This window comes from Sus scrofa, chromosome 15 (genome assembly GCF_054392235.1).
Source record: "Sus scrofa isolate SSC_HxYL_T2T_F1_AM1 chromosome 15, Sscrofa_HxYL_maternal_Yorkshire_Landrace_v2.0, whole genome shotgun sequence".
In the NCBI taxonomy this organism is placed as follows: Eukaryota; Metazoa; Chordata; class Mammalia; order Artiodactyla; family Suidae; genus Sus; species Sus scrofa.
This window is the reverse complement of record NC_139397.1, coordinates 124,196,360-124,213,496: the sequence shown is the minus strand read 5'-3', so window position 1 is coordinate 124,213,496 and position 17,137 is coordinate 124,196,360. Positions and strand designations below refer to the sequence as shown.

At 39.8% G+C, this 17,137-nt stretch overlaps 1 protein-coding gene across 5 annotated transcripts in view; it reads right to left on the bottom strand.

The window, feature by feature from the left end:
• ADAM23 (ADAM metallopeptidase domain 23) overlaps positions 1–17,137 on the bottom strand; it is a 190,915-nt gene that overhangs the window by 45,540 nt on the left and 128,238 nt on the right. For all 5 annotated transcript variants that reach the window (XM_084998747.1, XM_084998745.1, XM_084998748.1 and 2 more), the window contains exons 10-15: positions 13,236–13,307; positions 10,177–10,340; positions 8,848–8,932; positions 8,013–8,103; positions 5,413–5,461; positions 2,992–3,091 (exon numbers count right to left, since the gene is read on the bottom strand). In XM_084998747.1, coding sequence (XP_084854873.1) covers positions 2,992–3,091; positions 5,413–5,461; positions 8,013–8,103; positions 8,848–8,932; positions 10,177–10,340; positions 13,236–13,307 — 561 coding nt within the window. The remainder of the gene's footprint in view (positions 1–2,991; positions 3,092–5,412; positions 5,462–8,012; positions 8,104–8,847; positions 8,933–10,176; positions 10,341–13,235; positions 13,308–17,137) is intronic.

The window sequence follows — 17,137 nt, the reverse complement described above, 5'->3', positions numbered from 1 at the left end:
TCGGGAGAAAATGGTGTTGGAAAGCCTTGCCCATCCGTCTCATGGAAAAGAAGTCTGCACGATCTGAAGCCTATTAAGTAAATGTGCAGAGATATGTGCAGATGTCTAGAAATATCTCAGTCATTCCTGGAACAATGGAGGAGTCGGATTTCTAGAATAATCCACCCTCCTTACTGGTGCTATGAACATGCTTGCCAAATAAACTGTATAAAAGACCAATTGTTGAGGCAGCTGATTATTTATAAGAAACATTCCCATTTCCCATCACCTGGGGCAAGATTTCTGTGTTCGTCCACTGCACTGAGGTGAAGATTAGAGCAGGACATCCCAACCCAAACGCTCAGAGCCATGTCTATGAGAGGAAGCAAGAGACTCCTTCCCAAGCAGCGGCTCACACCCAAGGAAGGGCTGCCTTTCACTGAGAAAGACCTGAGAACACGACAGCTGCTTTTCACCAGGCCTCCCCATGTAACCCTCCCATGCTAGACTTCCCTCTTAAGACTCTTCTTCCATCCTGAGACAGGTCACTACCACAAGCCAGAGGGAAATCTTGGCAGCTGAGAAGGTTCCCAGAGCACAGAAAAGATGCACAGAGATAATATGAAAATAACACATAAAACACACCTCCATCCATCCATCAACTACAATGCTTGGAAAAAAATCAGTTCCTGGACACATACATATAAACTAAAGGGGCTTTTAAAAATTATTCTAATAGGTTGATTAAAAAGAAATAATTCCAGGGAGTTCCCATTGTGGCACAGTGAGAACAAATCTGACTAGCATCCATGAGGATGCGGGTTTGATCCCTGACCCTGCTCAGTGGGTTAAAGATGTGGCCTTGCCGAGAGCTGTGGTGTAGGTCACAGATGCAACTTTCATCTCATGTTGCCGTGGCTGTGGCTTAGGCCGACAGCTGCAGCTCTAGTTCGACCCCTAGTCTGGAAACTTCCATATGCTGCAGGCGCAGCCCTAAAAAATAATAAAAATAAAATAAAAAGAAATAACTCCATATTTACTAACTTTAAAAACTGAAGATGTATAGTTATTTCTATTTAGTCTCTACATTATTGGAATAATTTTCTTTCTACTCATAGGCACTTTCAGAAACCTAATGATGGATCCTTATACACACTCCAGAGATCTTAATATTTTCAAACAACTCAGTGTTGTTTCCTCAGGCGTGATGCTTATAATTAGCTGGTGAGCTGCAAGGCAGGTAAAATTAGCCATGTACATTGCAATTCAGACCTGCCAGCAGCTCGCATTAATTCATCATTACTCACTGCACCCATTTTAAACACTCCGAAGCTTTTAGATTTCTGTTGCCTTGAGATCAATGTCATGAAAGGCAGGCGGCTGAGTTTAATGATCCAAGGTCACTATTTCTTTTTTTGCAGCCTTCCTGAGACTTTATACAGATGTCAGGCATCAAAGTATCACCCCTAACTTAGCAGTATCATTTAATTATGGGGATAGGAATAAATTATTCTGTCAGTTATCCACATTAGTCACCGATTTTTCTTTTAAAGGCTAACATGATTTCACTGCTCTCTCATTTTGCAGAGGATTAAACATTTTGTATAGCAATGGATTATATTTGACTTATGACGTGGTATCTTAAAGGAAATATGAAATCTACCATGTTAGAATTTCTATGCCATCTGCTAATTTGCATTGATCCTCTTTCTGCCTGTTGAGCAACTTCGACTCCCACTATAGGTCCAGTTCCTTAACCAAAAGCTCTATAGTCAGTGAGTTTAAGAATTCTGGCCTTGTTGGATTTTATTTACTTACTTATTTATTTATTTATTTATTTATTTATGTTACAGCCACACCAGTGGCATATGGAAGTTCCCAGGCTAGGGTTCAATCAGAGCTGCAACTGCTGGCCTACACCACAGCCCCAGCAACACAGGATCTGAGCTGCATCTGCAATCTACACCTCAGCTCACGGCAACTCTGGATCCTTAACCAAATGAGTGAGGCCAGCAGTGGAACCCACATCCTTATGAATAGTAGTTGCATTCTTCACCTGCTAAGCCACAACAGGAACTCCACGGATTTTAGGAAAGTATGATGCATTTTACTGTGTTTTACATAATAGCTCTTAGGGGCTTAGTATACACTCTATAATCAAACACATTACTATTTTTGCAAGATTTATGAATATTTACACTGTGAGGGATAAAGATTTTCAGTTCAGGACAAGTTTTACTGTCCACTACATTTTCTGCAAACTCATAAAAAGCACTTCCAATTTTCAAAGTTTTTGAATGAATCTCTTATGTGGATAAGAGATTGTGACATTGTATATACGAATTTTAATGAAATGCTAATTGATGACGTGGACCTCTTCCCTCCCAAAATGTATACATGATGTACATACGTATATGTATTTATGGTATTCATTAATACTTTGGGTTATTTTTTTTCTGGCTAGCTGATATTAATAATGCTTTCTGTCTGGAAGAATAGATAAAGAAAGGGGGGAGAAAGAGAAAGGAAGGAAGGAAAGAAGGAAAGAAGGAAGGAAGGAAGGAAAGAAGGAGGGGGTGAGGAAGGGAGGGAGGGAGGGAAAAAGCCAAGAAATTAGTTATACCCCTAGAGAGAATGTGGAGGCGAAACAGAATTTTTATCAGCGAAATGAGCTAAAGTTTTCTATCTTAATCTAGCCCACTCTCTTACAGCAGAGTGAAAATCCTCACATGAACTTTTCAAGAATATCTGAATTGAAGGACTGTCGGTTTTCGGAAGGAGAGGCTGAGAGGGGGGTGCAGCTAGCACAGAAACACCAGAGCTTCAAAACAGTGAAGTTATGGTTTTGTCACTGCTTTAAACAACACTTAATCCTTAATATGATGAAAACTTTTGTAACTAAATGTTAATATGGAAAGAAACCTGCTTTCCAAGACAAGTATCTGATGCTTGGCATAGTTCCATTGTGAAAAAAAAAATTGGAGAAATAATTACACTTTCCAAGTTACTAACCTTTGTTGGTCTGTTGAAAAGACAGGCTCCGCCCCCTCTCTGTAAAAAGTCTCTATACTCCAAAATGCTGCACTTTGAGAACTTTCTGGAATGGGATACCCTAAGGAAATAAGGAATCAATTATGTAAACAATTTACCAAAGCAGTCCTCAGAGAAGAAAATTAAAACCCTTGAATTAGAACAAAATGATCACTTTGGATCCAGATGATTCTACGCAAATTTTGACAAGGCCCTTATGTTCAAACTGCTAAATAAGCATGTGTGGTAGAGTTTGTAAAAATAGAAGTTCAGAGAAAATCGCAGATTTGGGGGCTAGCTTACAACCTCCTCACCAGTCAAGGCTTGAAAGAGTTTTTGAAAACTTTATCACAAATTTCTTTATCTGTATATTAAAGTGGTCATTTTTATTTGCTCTGTCTCAGAAAAGGTAAGCACTTTTTTTTTTTTTTGACTCTATCTTGAATAAAAGGAGCTTGGGACCCTACTAGATTTTGCTATGGAAGAGGGAGTTTTAAGGGTTAATTGATTAAAGACTGTACCTTGCAGGCTTCAGCAATGCAATTGAGGTAAACGAGGAAACCCTAAAGAGACTATGTATGTTTCCAGTGTATATACACACAGTCAAACCAGAATTAGAACTCTTTATTCTCAACTTTAAACACTATTTGGTGATATTCATGGTTTAGCAGGACCATAATATGAACCCCTTTGTGAGTTAATTAATCAAACTAGTATCACTATGTTAGTACATAGAGGAATGTTATACATGGTCAAGGTCAAACTGAATCATACACATTGATTCCTTGGACAACTTTGACAGAGTACCTGATCGGAGAGTGCTAGGTCACTTCCTCCGGGATACAATCCAATAGTTTTATATTTCCTGATGGATGAGGGTACTGTATAGACCTACCATTGTTGACAATGATCTCGTAACAAGAACTACGTAAACTGTATACTTGAGAAAATATGTATTAAGTTTAAATAGTTTTATTATATCCTATGGGTAGTCAATCTAAAAATTCATTTGGAAATCAGAAGTTTAGAAGACAAGGGACCTCTCCCAATAGAACCAATATTATAAATGGTGTTACTGGCCTATAGGAGGTCTCAAAAAAAACCTGTTTAGGCCATAATGTGGCTAAACTATGGTTCAATAGTAAGGGGAGCAAGAAAGCTAACCGTTTCAAGTTTAAAATACATTCCTAGAAGCATGTGTTCTTTTTTTCATTTTTTTACACTTTTACTGAAGCATAGTTGACTTACAATGTTATGATAATTTCTACTGTACAACAAAGTGATTCAGTCATATATGCAGCAGGCATAAAGGCTGACTCTCTCTTCAAGCCCATATCTCACAAGCATCTTGTGCCCAGGAGCTAGACTCCTGGTGCAAGAATAAGGAAGGGACTCTGAATAAGCAGGTCAGGGATCCTGGCAATTGGGTCTCATAGGGAGGGGCAGGACCAGAAATGGTGCTGTGTCGAGCAGATGTTGGGCTTGGGCAAAGGAAGATGGAGACACAAGTGAGTGAAGAAACCTCTTCCATCTACTAGGAGTGGACTCTAGCTTAGGGGGCCTTGGGGCAGTGGCTCCCACGGGGCAGGGGTCCCTGGGAAAGAGTGCCACGTTTCCAGGCCTTGGTTCACAGATGCAACCCTTGGAAGGCTGCTCCAGTTTCCAAAGTATGCACAGCAGGAGGGAGGACTTAGGTGAGGAAATGATCAAATGTCTTTCAGTAGAAGACTACCTAATTTAGACACAATAAATCTGCCTGAATTTTTTTTTAAGTTTTATTGATTATATAAATAGTGTAACTAGTACAATTTTTATGACAAGTCTATTTACGGTTCCTTAAAATATAAATTGTGGACTAAATTGATTTTCACTGACAGACAATCAGCTTTTATCCTAAGTGTACTAAAAAATTAATGCATCCGCTAAACTTAGAAGCATTTAATCATGCACTTCCTTTAATGGTTAATAGAAGTAGAAGTAGCTACTTTATTTTACTTTTATTACCAACTTTAAATAATAAATTCAAGTGTAGGAGAACCTGCTGTGGTGCAACAAGATCAGTGGTGTCTCTGCTGCGCCAGGACGCAGGTTTGATCCCAGGCCCAGCATAGTGGGTTAAAGGATCTGGCATTGTTGCACCTGCAACATAGGCTGCAACCGCAGCTTGAATCTGATCCACGGCTGGGGAGCTACACATGACGTGGGATGGCCAAAAAAGAAAGACAAAAAAAATTCAAGTATAATGTTAATTACCCCTTTCATTTTTTAAAATATCAGCTAATGAATTACTGAATTTATACTAAGGCTTATCCTAAAAGACCAGAACCTGAGAGACTGTAACTAATTATACGCAGCAATTTTAGTAACAGGTGTATATCAAATGCATGTACAATAAAAATTTACCCTGTTTCCTCCATGATGCAGCCACCCCAGGATTCTGTGCAGTCACATTCTAGTCCAATGAAACGAGAAAAAGCAACAGAAGAAAAGGGAAACAGCAACAGTCACATCTTTAATTTGCATCACAGCTCTTGAAATAATTCCTTATTACTAATTCCATGTCAACTAGGTACAGAATGTGAAATCTCAGCAAACAAAATCTATTTCTTTTAAATCAGCAATTTTTTATCCTTTGCAACAGTATAGTTCGCTTCCTAAGACAACAACTGCAAGAAATAAAACTGTATCTCCTTTCATTTGTTCCTTCCAATGATTACTGAAAAGAACCCTGGTCTAGCAATCAGAAAACCTGAGTTCTAGTGCAAGTTCTATCTGATGAGTTTCATAGCCACATGACTTAGCATTTCTTGGGTCTCAGGTTTCCACATCTAAAATGGGAATGCATTTTTCTGCCTATCTCCCAGAGTGATCTGGTGCTCACATGAGATGGTAGCCTTGGCGCTCTGTGAGAACTGCAAAGCTCTACTGCACAAATGCAATAAGTCCTCACTGAAGTCCTGCTAGCAGAGCACACCGGACATTAGAGAAGAGAATTCAATTTGCCAGAGTCAAAGCAACAATCAGCCGGAAACTGAAGAACGCTAAGCTAAAAGGGTCAGTAAGAGAGAACAATCTAAAATAAAAATGCAAAATCATCTAAATTAAATAACAATTACAAGCATAACATGGATACCATAGATGGACATATGGATGTTGTGATGGGCGGTTCTTTTCATGTATTTTCTCCTGTGCTCTTTAATTTGATAAAGATATTTTTAAAGACTTCTAAATGGATTTTTAAAAATTCAAAGTTCAGAACAATTCTACCTAAACGATAATTCACAGAGGAATAAGGAATCTTAAGAAGGAAGGCACTATGCCAGGCACTATGCCTCTTTTTCACCTTATGCCATCATCCAACTCAGTAACATCTCTCAGCTGACCCCAGCACTGGCCTCTTCCTGCTCCAGGCTTTTCATAAGGTCATAAACCTGGTCCTACTCCTTTTAGGTGCCAAGAGCAGCCAATGAAACCTGAATCACTTCCTTTAATGTGCTCTATGAGTCTCCCTAGAAAAGCAAATACTCTGTATAAGATATTGAGATGAAAGTTTGCAGAGACTTGCTAAATGCCACCAGACTTACTATACCCATAAAGTGATGGCTTAATATGCCCTTAAAGGGAATCAAGACCCCCTGGATATATATTTTGTTTCAAGTTTCTACAATTATTTGATAGTAGACCAAAAAGTATAAAATGTAGGATATAAGATAACATCAAAGTAGATTTGTGTCCTTTTCTTCTTTGGGAAGGCTGAGGTGGGAAGGGAGACCTCCACTCCTGATGTTATTTTAAATCTGATATGTTTCACAGAAGAGAGTAGACTTCCACCTAATTTCCTAGGTAAGAGACCAGTTGGAATGAATACCTGTCTTTCCACAGGATCGCACTGTGTGCATTCTAGGCACTTTGGGCTTCTGCTATAAAAGTGTATTAGAAACTAGATTTTACTATTGCGTTGGAATAAAGAGGAATCCAGGCTGGTTTTATACTGATTTTAAAGGAAATTCAGAATGTTCATGGACTCCCCCAGCAAAACTATTGTGAGCCTTCAATACTTTGCCACTGGAATCTCAGCCCTGTCTTTCCACCTGCCTCTCCTCTGGTTAATGAGGAGAGTGACACCCAGCAGCCACTGGCTGTGTTTCCTTCCTGGATGGGACTGGTGGCTGTCTGTGCACCCTTTTGGTTCTAACTGCCCAGCAGAAGAGCGCTATCCTCTCCCACACAGCCCCATGTGGTCCTGAGACGGGGCTGCCTGTACAGAAACCTTCTCTGACGTTTCTGATGGTACTACATGGGTTAAGTTTAACTAGAGTTTGCACTCCTTTCAGCTCTAGACCCAAGCTATTTTCTTTTTTTTCTTTTTTTTTTTTTTTTTTTTTTGTCTTTTTGCTATTTCTTGGGCCGCTCCCACGGCATAGGGAGGTTCCCAGGCTAGGGGTCGAATCGGAGCTGTAGCCACTGGCCTATGCTAGAGCCACAGCAACGCAGGATCCGAGCTGCGTCTGCAACCTACACCACAGCTCACGGCAACGCCGGATCCTTAACCCACTGAGCAAGGCCAGGGACCGAACCCGCAACCTCATGGTTCCTAGTCGGATTCGTTAACCACTGCGCCACAACGGGAACTCCCCAAGCTATTTTCTGATCTAACTGTGCTTATGATGGAGCCTCCTTGACATCCTGTGTCTATACGAAACCAGTTAGAACTCAGAGAGTGAATATTCACCCCTTCACCACAACATTTTGCAGTGTGAGAAAAAGCTGATCACACCCAGAGAAAGTGAGTACAAGTTTGCGGATTTTGAAAGGGACATTTCTACAACCCACACAGATGAAGAATTACCTTAAATTGCTCAATTTGTCATTTGTTGAAAGGAAGGAGATTATACTATAGTGAAACTATTATGACTTAGGAATAAAAAAATATTTAGTTATTGACTGGGCATGCATTATACAGACAGAATGGCACATGAAAGTAAGAAGGTCAGTGTACATACTTGGCTTTCTGCTAGAAGGTTCCCATTGGATTCCAAGGTTTTGAGCCAGGCTCTGCGATAATACTTGTGCCACTGCCATTGGAAGACCATACTGTTTTTCAGAGTTGAAAGTGTGTGGGAAACATTTGAGAGAGGGCACAAAGCTAGTTATTATTTCTTAATCATGACCACATATCATCTCAGTTCCCTACGTAGAGCCTCACAGCATCGAAAGATGGCTTATGCTCCTTGTCACTTCCTTGCAACTGGGCCCAAGAAGCAGAAAGCCTCTCTCACTATGTGGCATCTCTCAGAACTTGGTGATCCTCACAGGAAAACATAAAATACAAATCAGAAAACGCTGTGCCCCGTGTCAACGCATACCAAACCAAGAATAAATTCAACTTATTAAAAATCTGTCAAGAGAGGTCTCCACTGAATGACAGTTACTGGGACAGCCTAGTATAATAGACTCAGGTATTGACCAAAGTTTAGACTTAGTCGGTTTGACTTTTGGGGTGTATTAAACCTAACATGGCTAGGAGAAAATAATTTTTTTTTAAAGTTATACGGGAAGGATTAAGAGCTTATAAACATTTATCAACAGAGGCCAAGAACTCTCTGGGCCCATCTGGTTTGCATTTGCCTGATCAATATGAAAAACTATCATTACGATAGGAAACAATACATCAAAGACCACTTTGGGTTCTATTTACTAAGACAAGCCACTTATACTATACTCTCATGTCATTATTATTCAAAACAGGCCTGAGAAGGGAAATAAACTAGGCCATCGGGAAGAAAGAGATCAGATGCACAGATAAAACTCTACTTTAGGAAAATTGATAACATTTACCTCATTCACACCAACTCCCCTTGTGTGAGAACAGACACCTCCAAAGTAACTCAGACTGCTTCTTTTATAGTGGAATGTCACACGCCTTAAGAAAAATAAGTGCTATTAGGAAACCAACATAGTGACCATTGTATTTCACCACTCCCCAAGTATGCTACTTTCCCACCCTGATACCCTCTGTCAAGAAATCAAAACTGTACTTTAAATACCTTTAAATATATGTTTTCATAAATACCTTTAGAATTATGATGTGTTAAATAATCTCAGTTGAGCAACTAGCAATTGAGTACCTAACTAAGCATCACGTACTGACACAGGAAATGAGGACACCAAAAAAGCCCTAGACTTTTTTCTAGTAGAGAATATCTAGCAGTTATGCAAAACATTGATGATTGTAAATTGCTGATGAAAGAAAAGCAAAGAGAAGCAGGTGAGAAGAAAGGAGGGTTGGTTTGATCCCAGCCAGAACCTTAGAAGACTGCCTGAAAACAGCTTAGTCACCAGCAAGGAAGGGAGCAACGTGTAAGTAAGCAACTTGCTTACCGATGTTAAAAGTAAGCAATGCTCCCCTTTTCCTTAATGAGGGGACATCAATTTTATTCAATAGTTCATTTATTTATTTATTTATTTTTTGTCTTTTTGCCCTTTCTTGGGCTGCTCCCATGGCATATGGAGGTTCCCAGGCTAGGGGTCTAATCGGAGCCACAGCCGCCAGCCTACGCCAGAGCCACAGCAACACGGGATCCGAGCCACGTCTGTGACCTACACCACAGCTCACAGCAATGCCGGATCCTTAACCCACTGAGCAAGGCCAGGGATCGAACCCACAACTTCATGGTTCCTAGTCGGATTCGTTAACCACTGAGCCACAACGGGAACTCCAATAGTTCACTTCATAAGACTATCTTTCCTAGCCTCTCTTGCAGCTCAGTGTGCCCATTGTGACTAAGATCTAGCAAATGATTTGTTGGTGAAACTGCTGTGTGCAAGCTTTCAGGAAATCTGCTTTAAAGGAGCTAACTTAGCCGGAAGGAGAGCCCTCGCACATCTCTCCCTGCTGGCATTCCTGCTGCCGGAGATGAAGGCTGCAGTGGCAGCAGCTGACTTGAGTCATGAGTTGACCCTGAGGGTGAAGGTCTGAAGGTAGGGGTGTGCTCTGAAACTAATCTTATGACAGTGGAATCACCATGCCAGCACCAGATAGCCTACTTCTGTGCTTTTAGATAACAGAGGCATCAACCCCAATCTTGTTCAGGATTGATAGGATGATATAACCTGATACGATAAAGGGATAAAGATCAATATCAGGCTAAGGGCTACGGTACATACGAAATGAGATGCACAGCATCAGCATGCTGCTTGATACGTTGCCGATATTTGGAGAATTCGTGGAGCATCTGCACAGGGTTGGTGGTGATGTCGATGTGATCCTTCTCACTCCAGGTCTCTACAGCCACCAGGACAACCCTGGTATTGAGCTGCTCCTTGTAAATCTGAGGGTACATAACAGGACAGGTGCAGGAGGAAAACACTGGGTCAAACATGCACAATCAGTGATTCAGAGTCAGCGGAAGGACAGGAGGGGAGGTGAGAGGAGAACATGAGGTCAGAATTAGCTCGTCATGGAGAATCTTCTTTTCCGTTCTCTTTTCCAAGAGCAAAAAAAGAAAGAACGATCACACAACACAGTCTTTCCTACGAAGTTACTTCAACCCCAAAGCAGCACGCTTAGTGGCCAGGCATCTCACCAAGGGATCTACGTGAGGGCCGTCACGATTCTAAAGTTTGGACATAAATTCAAAATAGGGTTCAGTAAAATCACCCTTCCTAACCTCAGAGGAAGTAACAGGTTGGAACCTGATGTACTGGCTCTGATTGGAATGGATCACTAAATCTCTGGACAAGCATTCACACCATGGCTGGCTTGCCCTTGGAAGCCTTATGATATGAAAAATATATTAATGCTGGAAGAGAGTCACGGATCTGAGGCCGAAAGATGGAAAGAGCAGACTTATGTTACCCATGCCAGCCTCACCACAGGCTAACATCACTTTGCAATATTTATTTATATATTTATTTGCTTTTTAGGGCCACACCCACAGCATATGGAGGTTGCCAGGCTAGGGGTCTGATTGGAGCCACAGGTGCCGGCCTCCACCACAGCCATAGCAATGTAGGATCTGAGCCGCACCTGCAACCTACACCACAGCTCATGGCAGAGCAGGATCCTTAACCCACTGAGCAAGACCAGGAATTGAACACGCAACCTCATGGTTCCTAGTCGGATTTGTTCCCGCTACACCATGATGGGAACTTCACTTTGCAATATTTAAATTTAACTTTCTGCTCTCTTTCTCTCCTCTTGGCCCTGTACCTAAATAATACCCACACACAAGCAATTTCCATGACTGTTGCCATTCTGCCCTATTTTCAAGCTAATTAAGAAAATAATGATCTTAGAACACACTGAAGAAAGGAAATAGCATCAGACATAAATCAACCCGAAGCTATAACGATTTTACAATAAGGGGTGAGTTAAATGTAAGGTCTTTTTTTTTTTTTTTAATTTAGTTGGTCAGCTTCAGAACCTTGTATGATAATCCAACATAAAAACGACATTTTGCAAGATGTGATTCTGTTCAGTCATGGTGAAATGACAACCACAGAGGTTCTACCAAGTAAACAGCTGGTGCAGGGGGAAAAGTGTGTTTAATATTCTCTTTTTCATACCCACTGATAGTTTTCCTCTGAGAAGGCTGACAAGAGCTGAAATTAGAGAAAATTAATAAACCAGGTGATAACTGGCTCTCAGAATTTCAGTCCCAACTCTGTATTATACTCTATTCCTCTCCACCCATATTATACTGTTCAGCTGTGCCTACCAGGTACTATATGGTGTGAATGTTTACAGGACTGGAGGCTTTTGGGCTGTTTAAAAGGCAGAAAAGAAGGTAGTTCTTTGGAGAAAATAAAGCATCAGTTAGACAATAAGCAATTTATAAAAATTCTCCCCAGCTAAGAGGGAACATAAAATAAATACCAGATAAATATATATTTAGCTAAGCAAAACAGTACTTTACATTAGAATGCACAAAATAGATGCTATATTTAATTTATGACTAGTCAAATTGAATTATTTATTGGAACATAATGAATAATATTCACATTTATGGATCTCCCATCTAAAGTAGGAAAAAGGAAGAAAATCCTAAGCATCCTTCTCTGTAACTCACAAAATGAGAGGAAGAAAAATAATACCAGTAAGAAAGATTTGAAAGAAGATATATATATTTTACTATTTCAAGTTAGTTTTATTTGTGGACTGCACTAATTCTGTCATCTAGAAATAAAGTCTGAAGCATTCTTATGGGAACACTAAGGAAATAAATTTGGGTTCTTTAGAAAAGAAAATTTTTTTATGGCCTAACTTGTGGCACATGGAAGTTCTCAGGCCAGGGGTTCAATCAGAGCTGCCACAGCCACGGCAGTACCAGATCCAAGCCACATTTGCGAACAACGCTGCAACTCATGGCAGCACTGGATCCTCAACTGAGGCCAGGCATCGAACCCGCATTCTCACGGAGACAACGTTGGGTCTTTAACCAGCTGAGCCACAACAGAACTCCTAAAAAAGAATTTTTTTTTTTTTTTTACATTGTCAATAGTCTCCAAACATAACCTACCTCAATCTATTAGTTCTCCTGCCATATGTGTGTGTGTATATATATATATATATATATATTTTTTTTTTTTTGGTGTTTTTGCCTTTTCTAGGGCCGCTTTCATGGCATATGGAGGTTCCCAGACTAGGGGTCTAATCAGAGGCGTAGCCACCGGCCTACGCCAGAGCCACAGCAACGCGGGATCCGAGCCGTGTCTTTGACCTACACCACAGTTCATGGCAACGCCAGATCCTCAACCCACTGAGCAAGGCCAGGGATCGAACCCCCAACGTCATGGTTCCTAGTCGGATTTGTTAACCACTGCGCCACCACGGGAATTCTTCTCCTGCCATATATTTAAGATGATAAGCACAAGTGATTATTATTAAGAAAGTCTTTTCAGCCAAGTTTAATTTTGACACTTTTTGGTAGCTCATTTCCTGCAGTGTTTTTATCCTCTATAGCTCTGGTGACAATAAAGTCTTAACATCACTTAGAAGTAGCATCAACGCATCTTTGGGATTCCAAGAACAACTCAGCAGTCCCCCGAAACTCTGATAACACTTCTCTTTGTGAAGCAGACCACTCCCTAATTTCTTAGCCAGGTGAACTTAAGGATAACATTTCTACTTTTGTGCTTGAAAGAACTGAAGCAACATGTAAGCAAAGCGAGATATAAACCATTCCATCCTAGGGACAAAGTTTCTAGAAAACCGGGATACTTACAGAATCCACGAGGTTGACCACAGACTTTGCAAAGTTGTTCGTATGTGCATGAGAAGAGCGACACTTCTTATACTGGGGGGAAAAGATAGACCAGTCACTGTCAAACCATGATTTTATGGTAATTTCAAAATTCTGTAAAAACATAAATCTCACAGCAATAATAGAAATGGGGCTTAACAGAATTGAGTTGTCATGTTGGATATGGCAGGGTTCTCATTTTATTTCTCTGTTAGGCAAGAAAACCATAACTGTCTAAAATGCCCATGATGTTCTGGGTAATGGAAGGGTCAAGTGAATCTGTATGAGAAACTTTACACCTAAGGAGTAAGTTTTTAATTCAGTCTTTTTGTTTGCTTGCTTTTTTAAGGCCGCACCTGTGGCACATGGAAGTTCCCAGGCTAGGGGTCACTTGAATTCAAGCTCATTCAAAAGCCAAGAAAATTCCTTAGGTGACACTTTAGATTCAGTCCATGACATGGAATGCATCTGTCATATATTTTAATGTATTTTTTCAGAAGATTGCCTCCTTCAAACAAAGGCTTTAGCTTTTGAGGGCTCAAAGTCAGAAGTCCAAACAAAGAGACAAAAAAGTAAAAATAAAATGTGCTGAATAGTGTACATTATTGATAGTTATTCATGATCATTTAGGAAAATAAACTAATAGAATAATTATGTAACTGGAGGGCTACAGTTTTATCCAGGAATATATCACTTATTATGTATTTGAGAGGATTTTTTTTTTTAATGGTCTTTTTAGGGCCACATCTGCAGCATATGGAAGCTTCCAGGCTAGGCTAGGGGTTGAATCAGAGCTGCAGCTGCAGGTCTACACCACAGCTCACGGCAAGCCAGATCCTTAATCCACGAAGCAAGGCCAGGGATCGACCCTGTGTCCGCATGATACTAGTTGGGTTCGTTACTGCTGAGTCCACATCAGGGCTTTTGAAAACTAAAGTTGACTGTTTACCACAGGAAGACCATGTCCTCTGTTGAGGAAAAAGAAAAACATCCTCAAAACTACCAAATCGGATTGACACCATGTCTTTAAAATTTGACTTCAGTTTGCTATTATTAAAATAACGCATCTATTGTAAAGATTTAAAATACTCCTACATTGGAATATCATGCTATTCTTTTTTTTCCTCCTTTGCCCATTTCCACACGATAAATTTATCAGACCCCCTTCATTTCATTCTCTCTTTAACCTTGTTATTATGTTTTTTAAATGAAGCATACGTCTAAGTGCTTACATACATGATATAAATATTTTTATAATACTGAGCATACTGACAACCCATGATAAATGTACCATAAGTTAATGTTGTGTTATTAGTAGCATGTATTAATTTATGAATACTTGTAACATTTGCTATGGTGTGAATGTTGTGTGCTCCCAAAATCCATGCTGAAATCCAAGCCCCAAAATGATGGTATCAGGAGGTGAAACCTTTGGGAGATGCTTAGGTTATGAGGGTGGAGCCCTCATAAATGGGATTAGTGCCTTAAAAAAGAGGCTCCAGAGAGCTCCCTAGTCCCTTCCACCTTGTGAGGACACAGTGAGATGTTTTAACGGGTTTTTTTTTAAACTTAGCATAAAGAAGTTGCTGCAAATAGTCCGATATTTTAAGTTGCCTAGCAAGTTTCCATAAGCTGAAAAATTTCAAACATATCTTTAAAGTACAAGCAAAAGTCTCAATATTAAGTCTCTTTGGGGTGATGAAATGTTTTGAAACCATGTAGAGGTAATGGTCACATCACCTAGCAAAGGTACTAAATGCCACTGAATTGTACACTTTAAAAAAAAGTCCTGGAGTTCCCACTTTGGTTAAGAATCCTCCTGCAGCAGCTGGAGTTGCTGCAGAGGCGCAGGTTCGATCCCTGGTTGGGCACAGTGGGTTAAAGGATATAGCATTGCTGCAGCTAGGTGTAAGTTACAGCTGCAGCTCAGATAAAATCAATCCTTGGCCTGGGAACTTCCATATGCCATGGGTGTGGCCATTAAAAAAAAAAATAAAAGTCCTGACATTAAGAAGCACACATAACAAAAAGAAAGGGAAACTATAAGCTGACGCCTATTCTATTTCTTTCTTTCTTTTTCTTTTTCTTCTTTTTTTTTTTTTTTTTTTTTTTTTTGCCCCCCCTGAGGCATATGGAGTTCCAAGGCCAGGGATCAGATCCAAGCCACAGTTGCCACCTATGCCTCAGCTGTATCCTTTATTCTACTGCACAGGGCTGGGGACTGAACCTGCAACCTGGTACAGCAGAGATGCTGCTGATCCCATTGCACCACAGCAGGAACTCCACTGACACCTGTTCTAATGCAGTGGTGTTACATACCTAGTCAAACAAATTTTATTTTGCTTCTGAATATTAATTTATCCTTTGGGGATATGTCTTTTATAGTCTAATGGTCATGGAAAATGTGACATGCAAGTGAGGACTTTGAAAAATGGTGTTTTCCTTTTATTTCATATTTATAAATTCCAAGTCTCTGATTTTCTTTTTAGAAAGAGCACTCTGCCTGCTGTGAGGTGAGTGAATTAAAGAGGGTCAAAAACAGAAGCAGAGAGACCTGTTGGGAAATGACTGGAATAGTCCAGGTTAAAAAAATAATGAAGGCTGGACATCTGTATAGCATGTGGAAGGTAAGGAAAAAAGAATAAAAGATGACTCCTAGGTTTTAAACTTTAGTAGCAGGGGGCAGAGATGGTGGTGCCATTTCAAATAATAAGAAAGACTATGGAAAGAGCAGTTTAGGACTAGGGAACCAAGAGTTCTGATTTAGAAATGTTAAATGTGAGACGCCTGTTCAGTATTGAAGTGCAGATGTCAAGTAGGCAGTTGACTATAGAACTGTGGAACTTGGGAGTTCCTGTCGTGGCTCAGCAGAAACAATTCTACCTAGTATCCATGAGGCCGCAGGTTTGATCCCTGGCCTCGCTCAGTGGGTTAAGGATCTGGCGTTGCCATTAGCTGTGGTGTAGGCCACAGACGTGGCTCAGATCCTGTGTTGCTGTTGCTGTGGCTGTGGCGTAGGCCGGCAGCTATAGCTCTGATTAGACCCCTAGCCTGGGAACCTCCATGTCACGGGTGCGGCCCTATAAAAGACAAAAAAAAAAAACCAAAAAGACAAAAAAAAAAAAAACCAAAAAAAAAAAAAAAAAGGAAACTTGTTCAATTAACAAGTCATATAAAATAGCTTATGTATGTTCCTAATAAGTCATGATCATTGATGAGAAGTCATAATTTGTTGGGTACCTATTAAATATAGTGGTTTTTAAACAAGAAAAATGAAATGAAGGAAAATGAAATAAATTGAAAAATATTTGCCTTATCATTACATATTTGCACTTATCCAACCATTATAAAATATAGTGGCTTTTAAATAAGGAAAACCAAATACATTGAAAAATATTTTTTGCATTATCGTTAACATATTTGCACTTACTTATATGTAAGAATATAGCAACAATCTTAAGAAAAACATTTGTTTTTCATGCACTTTATTTCAACTGATTCTCTAATAGAACAAGGTTTTTAATATTTATATTTAGCTTAAGAGCCTCGATGAAATGTTTGCAGACCCTATCAAGGCAATAATTGGCTCACAAATTAGGTTCCATGAGCCAGCTACTAAAATGCTTTATAAAAAATTGAGGGATTTTTCTTTTCTAATTGAAAGCCACTGATATGATGCTTGTTCCAAAAAGGTATCTGCATTTTTTTTCAGGAAGCCAATACGAGGTTACTTTGAATTAAAGAGGTAAACTCGAATGCAAAGATTGGCAAAATGTTTCTATTTCCCGCAAGAATGAGAACTAATTTTACATACAAAGAGAAACGAACAATCCCCATTTATGATAAAACATGCTTTCACATATTCCGACCCGCTGGAAATAATT